Raw genomic sequence first — 13,945 nt, forward strand, 5'->3', positions numbered from 1 at the left:
AGCCCCTGAAACTGAAACCAATAAAGTTAATTCACCCATTATTCATTTCATTATTTCCTGTGTCAAAAAATTCTATTGAACTAATGGATGGAAGGATCCCAGTAGGAGAAAAGTACTTCACAACTTTATTATTCTTATTTCCTTTGGCTGTACACTGACATGTGTCAAATAAATGCAGGTTATATGAAAACGAAAGGTTTTAATAAACCTGCATTTGACATACAGTGCTGTGAAAAAGTATGTGCCCCCTTCCTGATTTCTTTTTTTGCATATTTGTCACACTTAAATGTTTCAGATCATCAAACTAATTCTAATATTAGACAAAGATAAACTGAGTACATAAAAAAATGCAGTTTTTAAATTGTGATTTTTTTTAATAAGGGAAAAAAAGCTATCCAACCCTACCTGGTCCTATGTGAAAAACGACCCCCCCCCCTTAATAAATCCACCGATTAACCACATTTTTTTGAAAGCTGAGTTCAATTTCACAAGCCACACCCAGGCCTGATTACTGCCAGACCTCTTGAATGTAGAAATCACTTAAATAGAACCTGTCTGACAAAGTGAAGTAGCCCTAAAGATTTCGAAAAGCAGCATTTGATGCCGTGATCTAAAGAAATTCAAGAACAGATGAGAAGCAAAGTCATTGACATCTATCAGTCTGGAAGGGGTTACAAAGCCATTTCTAAGGCTTTGGGACTCCAGAGAACCACAGTGAGAGGCATCATCTACAAACGGAGGAAATTTGGAAATTTGCCAAAAAACATCTTGATGAGCCCCAAAACATTTGAGAAAATATTCTGTGGACTGAAGAGTCAAAAGTGGAACTCTCTTACATCTGGCGTAAAACTAACAGAGTTCTGCAATAAAAACATCATACCAACAGTCGAGCTTGGAGGTGGTAGTGTGATGGTGTGGGGCCGCTTTGCTGCTTCAGGACCCGGAGGACTTGCTGTAATTAATGGGACCATGAATCTCTTTACCAGACAATCCTGAGGGAGAATGTCCGGCTGTCAGTTTGTGACCTCCAGCTCAAGCACACTTGGGTTATGCTGCAGTACAGTGATCCAAAATGCACCAGCAACTCCAACCCTGAATTGCTCAAGAAAAATGAAGGTTTTGTAGTGGCCGAGTCAAAGCCCGGACTTAAATCCGATTGAGATGCTGTAGCATCACCTTAAACAGGCAGTTCATGCTCAAAAACCCTCGAATGTGGCTGAATTAAAACAATTCTGCAAAGAAGATTGGGCCAAAATTCCACCACAGCGACGTGAAAGACTCATTGCCAGTTATCGCAAACGTTTGCTTGCAGTTGTTGCCGCCAAGGGTGGCACAGCCAGTTATTAGGTTCAGGGAACAATTCCTTTTCACATGGGTGATATAGGTTTTGAATAACTCTTTACCTTCAATAAATGGAATGATCATTTAAAACCTGCATTTTCTGTTCACTCACGTTGTCTTTGGCTTAAATGAACTGTTCTTTGATATGAAACATTTTTAAGTGTGAAAAACAGAAATCGGGAAGGGGGCAAATGCTTTTTCATAGCACTGTATAAGCAAACAGTAATCCATTACAAAAAAAGCAAGGAGTCAGGAAAAAAATCACTGTAGTTTTAACAATAGACATCTGTTTATTAGTTCCCAGGAATTTTGCAGGAGCATACAACGCCCAAGAGGAGAGAAAAAAACAAAAAAAAAAACATGCCAGTTCAAAATTCAGACATCATAACCAACAATGCCTCCTTTGCCAATACACTCTCCTATGTAGAACCACATCAACACCTCAGTGGCCACCAGTCCATTCCTTAGAGCATCCTGTGAGGAAAGAGGGAAAAAAAAAATTTGAATTTGATTTGTTTCTGGAGAAACTTATTAAGCAAAATGTGGTATTAGCCACTGATGACAGTATTACTGTCACTGTTTTCCTTGTGGATTTGTTTAGCATAGAACAGTGGAAAGAGAATACTAATTAAGGATGTTCCTAACAACTGATTTCCCTTTCGTTTAAATGGAAATTTAAATATAGACTAGTCTAAAAGTAAGAAAACACTCAAAGTCAAAATTGAGTACAATTTAATCAATAAGGTTAAACACTGTCCAAAAAATATATAGCAGTATTTACGCATCGCTCAGGTCAAGTGGTTGTATGCAAGTTTATTCCGACAAAGCCTACATACAACTTTATTTTTATTATCTAGATCAAAATACTGCCAAACCCCTCTGGTTTTACAAAATGTCATCTGTCCCACTTTGCTGCTGGCTGGTTTACAACATCCTGTTACGTGCGCGGGGAGAGAGGAGCTGCCGTCTGCTGGGGCACAGCCCTAGCAATTTGCGGGTGGCTGCATAACATCTCGGATGCATTTGTATTTCCGGTCCCAACTAGCGAGGGCAGCAACGTCTAGTCGCTTAACCACGCATATCCATAATACTGATGAAACCACCACACTGTTTTCACTAGATTTTTTAGCATTTTTGCAAGGTTGGAAGCTTTATGTAAAAATCTTTATTAAAAAAAAGGGTCAGTATACAAGAACTCTCTATCATTTCAGTTGATTTGCTCAAGTTTTGTGAGATGTATTGCTGAGATTTTGGCTTCCATCCCCATCCATAGTTTTCATTGGAAAACTATTTTTTAATTGAAGTTTAAAAAAACTTTTCAGTGAGTAGTCAGTGAAGAAGACATTCTTTCTGAAAACATTTTTTCCAAATACAATTCAATAATACAATGTTATTTTTCTGTTTTGCAAGTGTCACAAAAACAAAAACTCTATTCACCAACATTGCATTATGGTGGTAACATTGGATCACTCACAACTTTGGCAAATCAATCTAAAACAATCTGCACAGCTAGATTGTACTTGGGATAAGTGTGTAATATGGTGAACATTTGCTAAACCTTTAAAATATAGGACATTTACAATTGAAGAAAACACTTTTGGTCAACAACTTGCATACTTGTTAACAGTTAACCCTGAGAATCAAACCCTCATTGCAACACAGCATTCAAGCTGTTTCCTATTCTAACATGACATCAGAAATTCTTCACTTCTTCTTAATTTAAATGTAGCCTACAGCTACTTGATTTAGTGTTTTGTCCACAAATCTAGGAGACAGACGTCTTGAGAACCAAGTCTAAAATCAGCACGTGACACACACAAACGGACAATTTAGATGCTTGTATTGAGATTTCTAATGATGTGGTATGTCATTGGAGACTGACAAAAAATGTCATTTTATAATCCAACATCATTTGCTGAACGTGTACCAAAAAGAGATGCTTTTTCAATATAATTTTACACACACACACACACACACACACACACACACACACACACACACACAAACAAACAAACAACAAAGTCTGTCTGGCGGTAACACACGCACCTTCACTGTGGTTTGACTGAGACGTCCAGTCTGGAAACCCTTGATGAGGTTTGTGGCCCCCTCGATGGCCTTGGGGATCTCGGCAGGTGTAGGGGGGACAAGTTCAACACGGGCATAGTGCCAGAAGGTTGCTAGCCGAGGTTTGGAGTAGGTGACAGCGGCTAAAAGAGAAAAAAAAATTATATATAATATATATATATATATATATACACACTGCACGCCTCTGGTATTACTTTGCTTTAGTGCTGCTAAAGTTGGCTTTGAGCTGCAGCAGAGCTCCCTACATGCTGACTGGTAGCATTAGCTACTTAGCTGCATGGATAATGTTCAGTGAGTGTAAACAATACAAATCACCCGTGCTAGCTAGCCACAAAACAAGTTCTGCCCTAGTCACATAATTTTAGATGAAAGGAAAGTAAAATGTCAATTAAGTGTTTTCTACACTAGACAGCATTAGCCAATGTTACATCCACTTCATTCAATTGATGGTTGGGTCACGGTGCAACTGACAGCGACGGCCTAGCTACGTCTTGTCAATAAAGTTAACCCTACCTACAACTCAGTTCCCCATTATTGATACATTATTAGATATTATAATTATACAACATGTGGACTTACCGCCGACCAGCGTAGGTACTTTAGCGACCAACTTTTGCACTGCCTGCGCCATGTTGAAGTCTTTGTCGATGCTAACTGCTCCCCCTCTTCCTGCTAGCCGACTGAATGTCACCTCCAGTAAAAGGACCCGCGACTACAGCTGACCATACAGCTGCCTGCCTAAAAACAGCCTGCTCCAACGTAAGACTTTCCTGTACATTTATGGTTTACATAATTAAATGGCACAGCATTTGCACGTTTTCAAAATGTCAATATAATTTGATTCTCACTCTCGCTACAGTGTTTAACCTTACGGTTCAGTTACAGAATTCAACAGTTGATAGCTAATTAGAGTTTAAAAACTAATGCACAGGCTACATTTTTGCCATATGGTCACAAGAGGGTGCAGTGAATCAGACCATAATCGTATTGTTTGTTGTTTAATGGTTGGTTACATCGTTACATAGGCTACAGATAATTAGTAGGAACATTAACTGGAGAAATAGGGATAAAAGTGCCTTTTAGTGAGTGTATTAGTGATAAATATTTTATTAAAATATATATCCAGGTTTAAACGTTGGCTATTCACTAAGAAGATTTATGAGTCCCTTTTTGGGTCACCTACACCTTTCCAGGACACATAACTGGCAAATGGATAAAAGTAAAAACCAACAGACTATATTTAGGTTGGAGAAAGTACATGTCACCCCAGGGCATGATCATCAGATCCATCCATCACAGCCAAGATGTCACCAAATGGTCTATTTGACTTCTATTTGGCCGGATCAGTTGAATGTAAATTTTCAGCTGTGGCTACATAAGTCTTTCTAAAACATTAGCGCAATCTTGCACATCGCCAGTCATAATTATAATGTCGTGTGTTCACACATTTTTCACGCAGCCCTTTTATGTGTTTGCATATAATGCATTCGGCTATGTCATTTTCGGGAGCTCAACATAGCAAACGAAATATAGGTAAGATTACAAGTAAAAATGTTAACAATAGAACAACAAATGTATTTTCCGTCACTGCAATATTTGCGGTCAAGAACAAACATTTTATTTTATTTGTTTTATACATACAGTAGTACATAAAACACATCTTCCTCTTCCACTCACTACAATACAATTAACTTTTCTTTTTTTTTTTTTTACATAGTTAAGGGTCATACCAATGTTTTTCCCCATTTATATTCCGTACTTTAAATTCCAGCTGTTCATTTTCTAAATCATAATAGTTTTATTAGATTTCACAATTTCTAATAATAATATAGGTTTAAGGTTTTTTTTTTTTGTTTAGCTCAGTTTGAATTGTCGTGTCCTCAGTAGACATATGGTATGGGGGAATGTCTTCACAATTATCTATCTTTGTTGCTCACAAAGATGATATCTCACAGTTTTCTTCCTCCTGCTGTGATATAAATAAGATGATATGGTAAAGATAGTGTACATCATTAAACTGATAAATGTGTAAACAGATTATGTAGTATATATAATCTTTTTACCTCACTGTCAGTGACATCTCTGGTTGGTGTGTCAGTCTGTCTCATGTTGTTATAGCTAGTCTTATCCACGACTAATAATGAAAGAAAATGTCCTCCTTCCTTTACAAGCATAACCACATCTTCCAGATATTTCTCCTCCACATTTTGTCCATTGACTTCCATCACCACGTCGCCCACTAGTAGTCCTGCACTCTGCCCAGAGCCACCAAAGGCCACCTACAGGAGAAAAAGCTAAATCTTGACAAAAAACACATTATCCTAGACTGCTCTCTTCTTGTTCTTTGTGCCTCAGTGACAAGGTAATGTTGACTAAGTGAAATACAAAATTTCATCACCCACCTGGCTGATGACTGTCCCTGGACTGTGTGGGATGCAACTCAGATTAAAGCCAAACCCCAAAGGGCCTTTTTGGAGAGAACACAGTCTAGGCTTGCATAAGCCATCCATCTCATTTTGCACTGACTTCTCTGCTTCAGAGTCTGGTACGCTGCTCTCCTTTTCTTTCTCAGCTGCATCACCCTCACAGAAGAGAAGAGGTGATAGACCCAACTGCAGAAACAAAATAAAGAATAGAAACACTAATCCTTATCTTGATGAGAATTATGTTTAGATATGGCCTCCCATTTCATTATTTCCCCTTGTCTTTATCTTGTGGCCTAAAGACGTTATTTAATTTAGTTCTGCAATAGTTCATATAACAAGATTATCACAATATATTTTTTTACCCACCCCCCCCTTCAAATTGTAACGGAGTAATATTTACTCAGAGTACATTTCAACTGACGTCCCATCAGAGTACATTTTTACACAAGAAATTTTACCTCTACTCGAGTAAAAAAATAAAAGTAAAGTAACCGTACTTTTACTCGAGTACAGTTGTCCAGTACTCTGTTAACCTTTTTAAAACTTAAAAAATAGTTTTTAAAAAGACATGTACTTGCTTGGTGTAGCCCACCTGGGTAAAAAACTCTAGCCCCTTGGAAGTGATGGTGGTGAAGGAAACCTGTTGACCACTCTGTCTCACTCTGTCCACAATCTCTTGATGCGTCAGTGTCTCCACTGACTCGTCATTGATCTCCAGCAGCAGCTCTCCGTCCTGCATACCTGCCTTTTCTGCTGGACTGCCTCTGTCCATCTCACGCAGAACATGAGCTTTTGTTCAAAAATACACAGAAATTTATTTGAAAGACTTAAATGCTTCGGATGGTTGTGTTTGAGCTTTGCACTCTTTTTGTCTCTTACACATGCGTCCTGATGGTGCCCTCTCCTGCCGAAGGAGGAAGCCGTAGCCTTCAGGCCCTGAGACCAGGTGGAGTTTTCTGGCCCTATAAGGCAGGTTATGTGGAACAGCCATGGTGGGAAGGATAGGCATCCTCTGTCGTTTGTAGTTCTTCTCACTCTCACTGTCAATCACTAGGATGGTGATGTGATTGCCACATTTTTTCATCTACAGCAAAACATTATTTATTATTGCTAGACAAGGCTGGATATAAATCTTGTTCCTGTATTGTCTGGGTAGGTGCTCTTTTTAATAATAAACATTTTTGGAGAAATTCAGCAAGAGAGCAGTCTGACCGTACTTTTTAAAAGTTTGATTAAGGAAGCTTTAGTTCAAATATTAATACTCCAACTCACTTTTTATTTTCATTAGAAATATCTTAGCATTACTTTCTCATGTCAAAACCTGTAATGTTTTAATAAGATACCTTACAAGTTATTATAAAAACAGGCTGACTATGTACCATCCTGCTGAGAGCAGAGTGCGTGAGGTCGGACACTGTTGCTCCATTCATCCACACGAGGTGATCTCCCTTACACACCCCTGCCTTTTCTGCTGAACCTCCTGTAACCAGGCTCACAGAGAAGCAACCTTTCTCTCCTACGGAGCAAAAAACAGGAGGAGTGAGTGAATGTCACTGCACAGTCTTCAACTTTAGGTCTTTTAGACATCTAATCTTGAACCCTGGACTATTTTGTGATTACCAGAATAAGTTTTACCTTCCATGGGAGTGAAGTTGATGCCCAGACCTGAGACTGGATCCCTGGTGATGTGGCAGAGTCTTGGCGGTTTACAGCCCTCGCCCTTGTGTGCTCTGGTCAGACCTCGGAGGTCTTGGCCTTGCAACACAGCCTGCTCATACTCCTCACCATCCAACACTAATAAGCATAACTGGTGTCCACTTAGCTTTATCTTCCTGGCCACCTTATTCATAAAAATGGAAGCACAATAGATCCAGTGAGAACCCCTGAGTCAATCAGAGAGGTGTCTGTCCTTTTAATAATGTTGGGAGATCTTCCTACCTCTGGGTGAGGAACACCATCAACATAGCAGTTGTTGACTTCCAGAAGCCTGTCTCCATCTTGAAGGCCACTGCAGCCCGCCACGCCCCCTAACACCACATTTCTGATAATGTGACCATGGCGCCCCCTCTCTACTCGCAAATGAAAGCCATAGGACTCCCCTTCCTCTCGTTTAAGAACACACAAACGTGGGCTGGGTGTCGGCACAGAGGCTGAGCAGGAAGAGACAGAAAGGTGCTGTCATACAGAAAAGACTTTCCTTATGTTTGGACACACTCAAGATAGTTAGACTTGTTGTGTATGCAGGATACCTGCGTCGTCTGTGATCACCATCACTGGGTTGTCTATTCCCTCTTTAGGATTAAATGTGAATTTCCTGCAGAAGCAGAGATGGGAGACATTTAACTTCAGAGTTACTACTGACTATTAGATTTAGCATCTTGGTAGGTATGTAAAAGTAAACTTCTTTCTGTTTATGACCCTCCAAACTTATCTACTTAAACTTTAAGTTTATTATGCAGTAAAAATTCCATGCTTGTTTTTTGAAATTTTGATTAATGATTAACTTATGCAATTGATTAATCAATCAAATGCATCAATTACAGTTACATTACAATGTTTAGTGTATATTAATGGTGCATATTAATTGCACAACCTCACCATTACCATGACAATAATAACTTTATCTTGGGCCCAAAGGCATAAAAGTTACCATATTCTAAAAGTCAGAATGCCAAGTCAAGTTAAATACAATTTTTCAAATTTCTGTCAAGCTGTATGTATTCTACATTAATATGATTTTGGTTTGGGCAGACATGAATACTGTAATTTTGTTTTTCAGGCTAAATGTCCAACTCTGATCTATATTGTGCCTGATTATCTTAACATCATTTTTATACATAGTAGCAGTATAGTGTTCACATTTAAGTTTGAACTGACATTGAAATAATAAGGGTATTTTAAAATTCATGAACACTGGTGCAAACGATTAATTGAAAAGCAGACTTACTCTTTCAAGCCTATCATTTCCACCAAACCTTGAAAACAAAAATCATACAATATGAATGGCTTTAGCAGCATAATTCTGTACCTACACATTTCCATACATGCTGTATTTAACATATTGATCATAACATGTGATAATGTTTCCAATATAATTTACAATCTGTATTGATAGCACACACCCCAGATCAAATTTTGCAGCATAGCAAAACAAACCACACATGATAATTATTTACAAATCACATTATGGTATATTAATTTGAACTTACAGCCTTGTGAACATCTGCGTGGTTCTGTCTACTAAACTGTGAAAAATAAGCTTAACAGTAAGATTGGTGTTTGAGTCTTGGATGACAAGTCCACTGACTATGACTATCAGCGTAGGCACCATAAAACAGGGTTTGACTTTATGGGATTATCTTTAGTCTTTGGCCTTTCTAAAAAGGGGGAGGGAATTAAAGAACATTAAAAACCTTAAAGTTGCCCATGTCTACTGAAAATGTGGTGGATAAAGAATCAAAATTTGGCAGGATCTGGCACAAAAACTATCAGGCAGGAAAGCTTCATTTTTACATTAATTGTTTACGAATCTACTTTGAGCAGCAAGATTGAGTAGGATTATTTATCAGGACAACTAAGATACTGACTGATAGATACTTTGTCCCTGAAAAAAAAGACCTCATTGTTCACATACTAAACATTCTGGTACACATTGCCTTTTCCCACGTGACACATCTGTGCCATCATGAACAATGTGTCATTGCTGTTTGAGCAAAATCTGCTGTCACTTCATGAGTTTAAAAAACATCTCTCTTACATAAATGGTTGACTCATTAATTGAACAGTTCATTCATTTTCGTTAATTCTTAACCAAAATCCAAGGGTGTGTCCCAGGGATCCATTTCGGATCCTGTCCTGTTCATCACTTACATAGATGAGGTTTTCTCCTCTGTGTCTGAGTGTAAAATTCATATTTACGCAGAGGATACAGTTTTATGCTGTGTTGCTGATTCTGTCCAATTAGCCCCAGAGAAATTACAACCCTCCTTTACTGCACTGCAAGATGCATTTAGCTTGGATTAGTACTTCATTAAAATAAACTAGAATTCTTCAGTTGCAAAGATAAAGGTTTACAATAAGTGGTCTCAGACTCCTCGTTCAGTTGCCATTGTATATCTCATCCTTGCTGCTCTGGCACTTTGGCCCACACTTTAACTCCCTCCAGGAACTGGTTGGTGCTGCAGCAGCCTTGAGCCAGAACTGATCCAGGAAAACCTGCCTTTGCTGTTAGTGCAGTGGACTAGTGGAACTAGCCTGCAATTTCACCTTTCACTGACCTTGTACCATGTTATATTTATTTACTCTGCCTGTCCTTGTTATTTTGATTGTTTTGCTCGTCAAAATTGTGAACAGGACTTTGCCATAAAAGACCATATATTCTCAGCTCACCTAAATTATAGAAATAAAGGTTGAATAAAAATAGAATGAAATAAATTTATAATTTACTGATGGTTAACCTTTCTCCCCACCTTAGCCTTTAGGAAGCATGAAAATGTCCTCAACTGACACACTAAGCCATCCTAAGCCTGTCCTCTCATCTGTAACACTGCTTATCTGTGTGGTTCATCATGTCAGTGACACAGAGTCCTTTCTACTCTGACACAGTATGAAACAAAAACAAACTATTATGATAATGTGACCCACAGAATATGTGAGTGATCAACAGCACCCTTAGTAACTCTCTGCTCCAGGATGAAATCCATCTCTTAAATCACATCTACGTGGCCAAGCAGCCTCTCTCCTGAATAGCTTATACCACAGGCACTTCGGTGCAGTTAATGGATCAATGTTTGCTTTTCCCCACCATAAACCTTCTTTTAATGTTCTAGGACATAGTGGTCCTCTGGTTACACACAAAGGCTGATGCTCAACTGGGTCTGTTGATGATCACAACTTAAAGATGTCACTTTTACAAACATTTGGGAGCACTATCCAAACAATTAGGTGAATTTGTTCATCAAGAGAATGTATAGAATTGAAGTGTTCTATTTAAAATCTATATTTCACAAGATGTATGGAGCACAACAAAACACAAACATGGCACAGGCATACATACATACAGGACATACAATTTCAAAATAAAAAAGTAGAAAAATAATCAAATATACTGTCCAACAAGGACAACATCTTATATGACAACACATATAAGATAGCTGGAAAATTAAGATTAAAAAATTTCAAAAGCTCTGAATCTGGTACCTGTACTTGATCTCATGTTGTGTCTCTTTCCCATCAGGTCAGCAGTCACCCACACAGAGGGATGTGACAGTGGGAGTCCTGTATGACCAAAGATTTATTCTGACCACAGACAGACTCCTCCCCATGAGGGGGACACCAAGCTTAATGTTTAATCTGTGTGTGAAATTTTGAGCACACATATCTCTTGTAACATCTGCATAACATTGTAAGTAACAAGATAACATGATCATTCCCTACTGTTCTGTCTCAATAAAGGACTTTCATCTTGTTATTCTGGAGAAGTTACAGCTATCTGTGCATGTGTGTATACTGTATCTGTTCCTGTTCCTGTTCCCATGAGAATCGCATCCAGAAGTGACTGTTAGTGTCAAGGCCAAAGCTTTGTCACAAGTTGCACAAACAGACCAGCATTCCAATAGAAAAATCAAAGCAGCAGAAGGGAAGGTGCTGATGCATATGATGAGCATGAATAAGAACTGATTGACAGGAAGCACAGAGTAAAGATGAAGGAGGAATGAATCGAAACCTTTTTATCTATCATATCTAATTTTACCTGCAGGATTCCAGGCTTCTATAAAAGAAATACTTTTTTAGAAAGTCAGCATTCAACAGTCAGCCCTCATATGTCTCTGGGTGAATTGTTACAGGAGATATGAGGTTAAAGTTATGACTTCCGGCATCTTTAGTGTTCAAACAAACTCAAGAGTCAAGACGCTCAACTCCAGTGTGCTTTTCTCTGTGCTCAAACCTCAAAGCAGACAAAATAATAAACCATCAACAGATTATATGTATTCATTATGCACTGACATTCCTGGTAAAAACATTTTTTTAACATGCAAAAAGGCATATATGCTCCAGATTTTACTTGGTACTTATTAAGGAATTTCTGACCAAATACAAGTCGTAATAACCCAAAACCATAAACCGCACTTTCCAACACACACACGTACATGACATGACCTCTTACTTACTTGTGTCTCTCCCATGAACTTAGGCAGTGAGAGTATATGCATGTCTGTTTGAACTAGAAGGTTTTATTTTGAGAACTGATAATTATTACTAGTACGAGCAGCATTTATGGTATATTTGATAGGTTTTTTATCCACACAGCGCTGTCACTGTGGGACTGTGTGTGCATGTTCATGTATGTAGGTCCACGTGTGGTTAGGTTTAGGCAACAAAAGCGCTTTTGGTTAAGGGAAGTACTGTATACATGGATTTGGTCACAAAGACACAGAACTAGAGAAGTTTGCCAGTATACAGACTACCAAGTGTCACCTTCTGCAAGAACATGGTATTAGAGACTCAGCATGTGGCACTTCAGCGTGTTCTACTGTCAAAGATATGGCACTGTGGGGAATGTGAATAAACCTCTGCTGTTCCTTAACAATAAGTTTCCTATTTAAGAGCCACCTGGCATTGTTTTTCTTTAGGAGTTAAACACACTTTTTGTGCATACATCATCTTGTAAAGTACTTCCAAGTGCTGTAAATCACAAAGGATAGGTTCACACTTTTTAAGCATGTCTTCAAAAAGTACTCACAAGCCAATATGCATGCTGAAAGAGGTTTTAGTCATTGTGAGTGCTCCCTCTGCACATACTGGCAGTGAAGAGGTTGCTTTAGTGACACAGTTTGGGATGGGATGGGAGACAAAATCCACAGTCCTACACCAGTGCAACATTGCATTCTTAATTTCAGCAGATGGGCAGTGATTTCCCCATCTTTTGTGTTGGAATTGCATTAAGAAGGGATCACTGCCTGTCCATTATGGAGAGGAAGAGTGATTACAGCGACCAATAACTCTTTCAGTGTACTGTCCATACAGCATGGGTTTGTGAGAGATTTAGAACAAAACAAAAAACTATGAACCTAAAAACTGCACTTAACTGCACCAAAGGTTTTCAATAATTGTGACACTGATATGAACATGAGAACTGATACAACCCACTTCAACTAAATCGTATCTAGGTGAAGTCGACAATGTCTAAGCCTCCACTAGATGGCAACAGAATCCAAATAAAAAATGTCTGCACTGAAAACAGTTTTACCCTATTTATTGAAATGGCATATAATTCCAATTAAAGAGTCTAAGATTATTTGTATTTGTTATTATTTGATCATGTTGTAGCATTTATTACAAGTCAATATGTATATGTTTATTTTTTGGGAAAGCAGGTTTGACCTCCCTACTGTAGGTTTTGAATCCTGGGATTAGGGCAGCAGACTCAAACATTTAACCAAAATGGAAAGACAACGACAGGCCCAAAATCTGAGCAATTCACCCTCCGGATCTTAGATTTAAGATCATGTGACTCTGTTGGACTGAAATTATTTTCCCCTTAGACTGGTGTGTGTAGCCAATGACAAACTATTCTTCCACCTGCTTTAAGGGAGCAAAGGCCCCCACACAGTCAATTAGTAACTTCACCTCAGCTGGTGTTCAAAGGTTAGGCTCCAATATGCTGCATGTCACTGAAGAGTATTGTGCAAATGAAAGGAAATGATGGTGATTGAGAATATTAGTCATGATTCTACAATGTGCATTTCATTTAGCATCAGGATTTATTATAGTTTAACTTAGCACATAGACAGAGAATATATTGTAAAGTTTATATAAATTGTGGGATTAAAAGAAAGAGTATGTGTATCCAGTATGTTAGTGTGATGACATTCTCCTAACCTCTGTCTACTTAAAGTGGATCGGAGAGAGTGATAGAGGGAGAAAGAGGAGAGGGAGAGAGCAGAAGAGGCAATAGGGCCTCTATGGGACTTTTCAATCCTGGTTCCGGATCTGAGTGTCAGCCCCTCTCAGTCATCCCTGATGGAATCCTCCCAGCCTCAGGAAGACACAGAGCTCCCATCTGTGACTAAGTCCTTGCCAAAGCACTGGAG

General features: G+C 38.6%; 2 protein-coding genes across 2 annotated transcripts; both read right to left on the reverse strand.

Annotated features, from left to right (window-relative positions):
- Positions 1–1,602: 1,602 nt before the first annotated feature.
- Positions 1,603–4,152, reverse strand: atp5l (ATP synthase, H+ transporting, mitochondrial F0 complex, subunit g). Its single transcript, XM_040150276.1, has 3 exons — positions 4,006–4,152; positions 3,388–3,548; positions 1,603–1,815 (listed from the first exon to the last, which is right to left on the reverse strand). Exons 1-3 carry the CDS (start codon positions 4,055–4,057, stop codon positions 1,717–1,719), a joined length of 312 nt encoding a protein of 103 aa, XP_040006210.1. The 5' UTR covers positions 4,058–4,152; the 3' UTR covers positions 1,603–1,716.
- An 889-nt stretch (positions 4,153–5,041) lies between these two features.
- Positions 5,042–11,274, reverse strand: pdzd3b (PDZ domain containing 3b). Its single transcript, XM_040150273.1, has 11 exons — positions 11,052–11,274; positions 8,800–8,827; positions 8,102–8,166; positions 7,791–8,002; positions 7,488–7,692; positions 7,232–7,368; positions 6,732–6,936; positions 6,445–6,641; positions 5,829–6,038; positions 5,490–5,705; positions 5,042–5,395 (listed from the first exon to the last, which is right to left on the reverse strand). The coding sequence occupies exons 1-11, from the start codon at positions 11,083–11,085 to the stop codon at positions 5,360–5,362; spliced, it is 1,545 nt and encodes a 514-aa protein (XP_040006207.1). The 5' UTR covers positions 11,086–11,274; the 3' UTR covers positions 5,042–5,359.
- Between the last annotated feature and the right edge of the window lie 2,671 nt (positions 11,275–13,945).

This window comes from Xiphias gladius, chromosome 17, assembly GCF_016859285.1.
Source record: "Xiphias gladius isolate SHS-SW01 ecotype Sanya breed wild chromosome 17, ASM1685928v1, whole genome shotgun sequence".
NCBI classification, from domain to species: domain Eukaryota; kingdom Metazoa; phylum Chordata; class Actinopteri; order Istiophoriformes; family Xiphiidae; genus Xiphias; species Xiphias gladius.